Source organism: Carassius carassius, chromosome 34, assembly GCF_963082965.1.
Source record: "Carassius carassius chromosome 34, fCarCar2.1, whole genome shotgun sequence".
Lineage (NCBI taxonomy): Eukaryota > Metazoa > Chordata > Actinopteri > Cypriniformes > Cyprinidae > Carassius > Carassius carassius.
Genome location: NC_081788.1, coordinates 510,001 through 515,000, shown reverse-complemented (window position 1 = coordinate 515,000; position 5,000 = coordinate 510,001). Strand labels below are relative to the sequence as shown.

General features: G+C 50.5%; 1 protein-coding gene across 3 annotated transcripts in view; it reads left to right on the top strand.

The window, feature by feature from the left end:
- Positions 1 to 5,000, top strand: part of LOC132115296 (plexin-D1-like) — an 84,891-nt gene that overhangs the window by 53,230 nt on the left and 26,661 nt on the right. For all 3 annotated transcript variants that reach the window (XR_009425470.1, XM_059523678.1, XM_059523680.1), the window contains exons 13-14: positions 3,479 to 3,624; positions 4,145 to 4,250. Coding sequence is in view for 2 of the 3 variants with exons in the window: in XM_059523678.1 (XP_059379661.1) it covers positions 3,479 to 3,624; positions 4,145 to 4,250 (252 nt within the window). In the remaining variant the exon portion in view is untranslated. The remainder of the gene's footprint in view (positions 1 to 3,478; positions 3,625 to 4,144; positions 4,251 to 5,000) is intronic.

Genomic DNA, 5,000 nt, shown 5'->3' with positions numbered 1-5,000 from the left:
CCTCACTGAGATAACACACACCGTCACTCGGAACACACCGAGAGGAAAAACACCACACATGACCCTCGCTGAGATAACACACACCGTCACTCGGAACACACAGAGAGGAGAAACACCACACACGACCCTCGCCGAGATAACACACTCCGTCACTCGGAACACACCGAGAGGAGAAACACCACACACAACCCTCGCTGAGATAACACACACCGTCACTCGGAACACACCGAGAGGAAAAACACCACACATGACCCTCGCTGAGATAACACACACCGTCACTCGGAACACACCGAGAGGAGAAACACTACACACACCCCTCACTGAGATAACACACACCGTCACTCAGAACACACCGAGAGGAGAAACACCACACACGACCCTCGCTGAGATAACACACTCCGTCACTCGGAACACAAAGAGAGGAGAAACACCACACACAACCCTCGCTGAGATAACACACACCGTCACTCGGAACACACCGAGAGGAAAAACACCACACATGACCCTCACTGAGATAACACACACCGTCACTCGGAACACACCGAGAGGAGAAACACTACACACACCCCTCACTGAGATAACACACACCGTCACTCAGAACACACCGAGAGGAGAAACACCACACACGACCCTCGCTGAGATAACACACTCCGTCACTCGGAACACAAAGAGAGGAGAAACACCACACACAACCCTCGCTGAGATAACACACACCGTCACTCGGAACACACAGAGAGGAAAAACACCACACACGACCCTCGCTGGGATAACACACACAGTCACTCGTAACACACCGAGAGGAGAAACACCACACATGACCCTCGCCGAGATAACACACTCCGTCACTCGGAACACACCGAGAGGAGAAACACCACACACGACCCTCGCTGAGATAACACACACCGTCACTCGGAACACACCGAGAGGAAAAACACCACACATGACCCTCACTGAGATAACACACACCGTCACTCGGAACACACAGAGAGGAAAAACACCACACACGACCCTCGCTGGGATAACACACACAGTCACTCGGAACACACAGAGAGGAGAAACACCACACATGACCCTCGCCGAGATAACACACTCCGTCACTCGGAACACACCGAGAGGAGAAACACCACACGACCCTCGCTGAGATAACACACTCCGTCACTCGGAACACACCGAGAGGAGAAACACCACACACGACCCTCGCTGAGATAACACACACAGTCACTCGGAACACACCGAGAGGAGAAACACCACACATGACCCTCGCCGAGATAACACACTCCGTCACTCGGAACACACCGAGAGGAGAAACACCACACACGACCCTCGCTGAGATAACACACACCGTCACTCAGAACACACCGAGAGGAGAAACACCACACACACCCCTCGCTGAGATAACACACACCGTCACTCGGAACACACCGAGAGGAGAAACACCACACACGACCCTCGCTGAGATAACACACTCCGTCACTCGGAACACACCGAGAGGAAAAACACCACACACGACCCTCGCTGAGATAACACACTCCGTCACTCGGAACACACAGAGAGGAGAAACACCACACACGACCCTCGCTGAGATAACACACTCCGTCACTCGGAACACACCGAGAGGAAAAACACCACACACGACCCTCGCTGAGATAACACACTCCGTCACTCGGAACACACAGAGAGGAAAAACACCACACACGACCCTCGCTGAGATAACACACACCATCACTCAGAACACACCGAGAGGAGAAACACCACACACAACCCTCACTGAGATAACACACACCGTCACTCGGAACACACCGAGAGGAGAAACACCACACACAACCCTCGCTGAGATAACACACACCGTCACTCGGAACACACCGAGAGGAAAAACACCACACATGACCCTCGCCGAGATAACACACACCGTCACTCGGAACACACCGAGAGGAAAAACACCACACATGACCCTCGCTGAGATAACACACACAGTCACTCGGAACACACAGAGAGGAGAAACACCACACACAACCCTCGCTGAGATAACACACACCGTCACTCGGAACACACCGAGAGGAAAAACACCACACATGACCCTCGCCGAGATAACACACACCGTCACTCGGAACACACCGAGAGGAAAAACACCACACATGACCCTCACTGAGATAACACACACAGTCACTCGGAACACACAGAGAGGAGAAACACCACACACAACCCTCGCTGAGATAACACACACCGTCACTCGGAACACACCGAGAGTAGAAACACCACACACGACCCTCGCTGAGATAACACACACCGTCACTCAGAACACACAGAGAGGAGAAACACCACACACAACCCTCGCTGAGATAACACACACCGTCACTCGGAACACACCGAGAGGAGAAACACCACACACAACCCTCACTGAGATAACACACACCGTCACTCAGAACACACCGAGAGGAGAAACACCACACACGACCCTCGCTGAGATAACACACACCGTCACTCGGAAAACACTGAGAGGAGAAACACCACACACGACCCTCGCTGAGATAACACACACCGTCACTCAGAACACACCGAGAGGAGAAACACCACACACACCCCTCGCTGAGATAACACACACCATCACTCGGAACACACCGAGAGGAGAAACACCACACACGACCCTCACTGAGATAACACACACACCATCACTCAGAACACACCGAGAGGAGAAACACCACACACGACCCTCGCTGAGATAACACACTCCGTCACTCGGAACACACCGAGAGGAGAAACACCACACACGACCCTCGCTGAGATAACACACTCCGTCACTCGGAACACACAGAGAGGAAAAACACCACACACGACCCTCGCTGAGATAACACACACCGTCACTCGGAACACACCGAGAGGAGAAACACCACACACGACCCTCGCTGAGATAACACACTCCGTCACTCGGAACACACCGAGAGGAGAAACACCACACACGACCCTCGCTGAGATAACACACACCGTCACTCAGAACACACCGAGAGGAGAAACACCACACACGACCCTCGCTGAGATAACACACTCCGTCACTCGGAACACACCGAGAGGAGAAACACCACACACGACCCTCGCTGAGATAACACACTCCGTCACTCGGAACACACAGAGAGGAAAAACACCACACACGACCCTCGCTGAGATAACACACTCCGTCACTCGGAACAGTGAATGTGTGTGTGTGTGTGTGTGTGTGTGTGTCTCTGTGAGAGAGAGTGTATGTGATTTAGGTGTACAGATTGTGTATAAGCTGTTTAGTCTGAAGCCCTGAATGACTTATGGTTACCCAAACCATAATGAACATATAAATATGGTAGGTCTATGATAACTGTCCTGCCATGATCTTCCTATGTCGCAGCTGTCTTCTGTGTGAAACTTACCGTGTCTGACATGCAAGCGTGTGTCTGCAGTGTGCTGGTCTGTGTTTTTACAGGTTCAGTTGTGTTGTGTTGTGTTGCAGGTGAAGCCACTGTCCGGGCCGCTCACGGGGGGCACACTGCTCACTGTGCAGGGCAGGAACCTTGGACACAGGACTGATCAGCTCAACATCTCCATCGGCCGTGTGCCCTGCAGCATACTGCCACAACACTACACTGTTTCAGTCAGGTACACACACACAGATCACACACTCACACCCTTCATCAGCTCTGCACACGTGCTCCACTGACTGACATGATCTTTACACACACACAGTACCTGCTGTCTGACTGAATGACAGATCCTGCAATGAAGTTTATAACACACAGATCATCATTTGGACGTGATTGACAGTTCAGACTGATGTGATGTTGATTTGAGCTTCACTTAATGTCAGAGTTCGTCTGTGCTTCAGTTTTTACACATTTCACACTGGACACTGTTTATTGCACAAAAGTATATAGTGATCCATTTAGCCTAGAATGCCATGTAGGCACAAAGCATGTTTATCCTTGTTGCAGCTGAAGCCATATTTAGTGTCATCTGTGTTGTGCTGTAGTTTTATTCATGGTTTTTGAGGGCGTCACACAGATAATTATCCAAACTTCACCAAATGACAGATGAGTTTGTGCTAAAACATACGGTGTGATTGCTGGACTGGACACACAGTGTTGATGTCAGAGCATTGACTCATGATCCATCGCTACAGGTTGGTTTGTGAGACTGGTGCATCATGGGAACAGATGAGTGATCGTGTGAGCGTGAGTGTGGACGGGAAAGCAGTGGGCGTTTCGAAGGACATCTTCTCCTTTGTGGTACGTGCAAGCCTTTTGTTCTCTGTTCACTTCCCTCGCACACCCTCAGATTCAGCATTCACTCTTTACTCTTCATCCCCATTTATTCTCCCATCACACCCTTCACTGCGCGTTAGACGACTCATGAGGGATATCACAGAATATGCTAACAGATGCTGATGGCACGATACTCATGATATCTCAACATTTTCTCCCAGCCATCACGTGATGTGATGATATGTTTGACTGCATGAACTCTCTGGATCAGTCTGATCCCCAGCACAAGGGACACATGCTGTTGTCTGAGGCAGGTCCTGAGCTCATGTCATTTTCACTCAGCATTGAGAGATACTGTACAGTGGCACGTGTGGTTTGTTTTAGAAATGAATGTGAAGGAGCAGTGGTGCGACTGAGCAGATCCACACAGATCTGAGTCTTCAAACGCTTTTCCTTATTCTGATTTTAAGGGAAATCCTGTGTGAAATCTGGTGGAAACTTGGTAAATGTATTCAAGAGCGCTGTGAGCAGCCTGTGGGACGATTGAGCTTTAACTGCATGCTGTGGTCTGGACAGTAGCTGGTTTCTAGCTTCACTCACTACCTGCTCAACCAGACACAGTTCTCCAAAATAGCATTTCTTGTGGTCCAACATTTTCAGTCAGCTTTGACCAGTTTGTTACTGGCTTTAACCAACTAGAAACCAGCCACCATATTCCCAAACACAGCTAGCAGCTGAAGGAGAGCCAGACTCCCAGCAGGACATCATAACGGT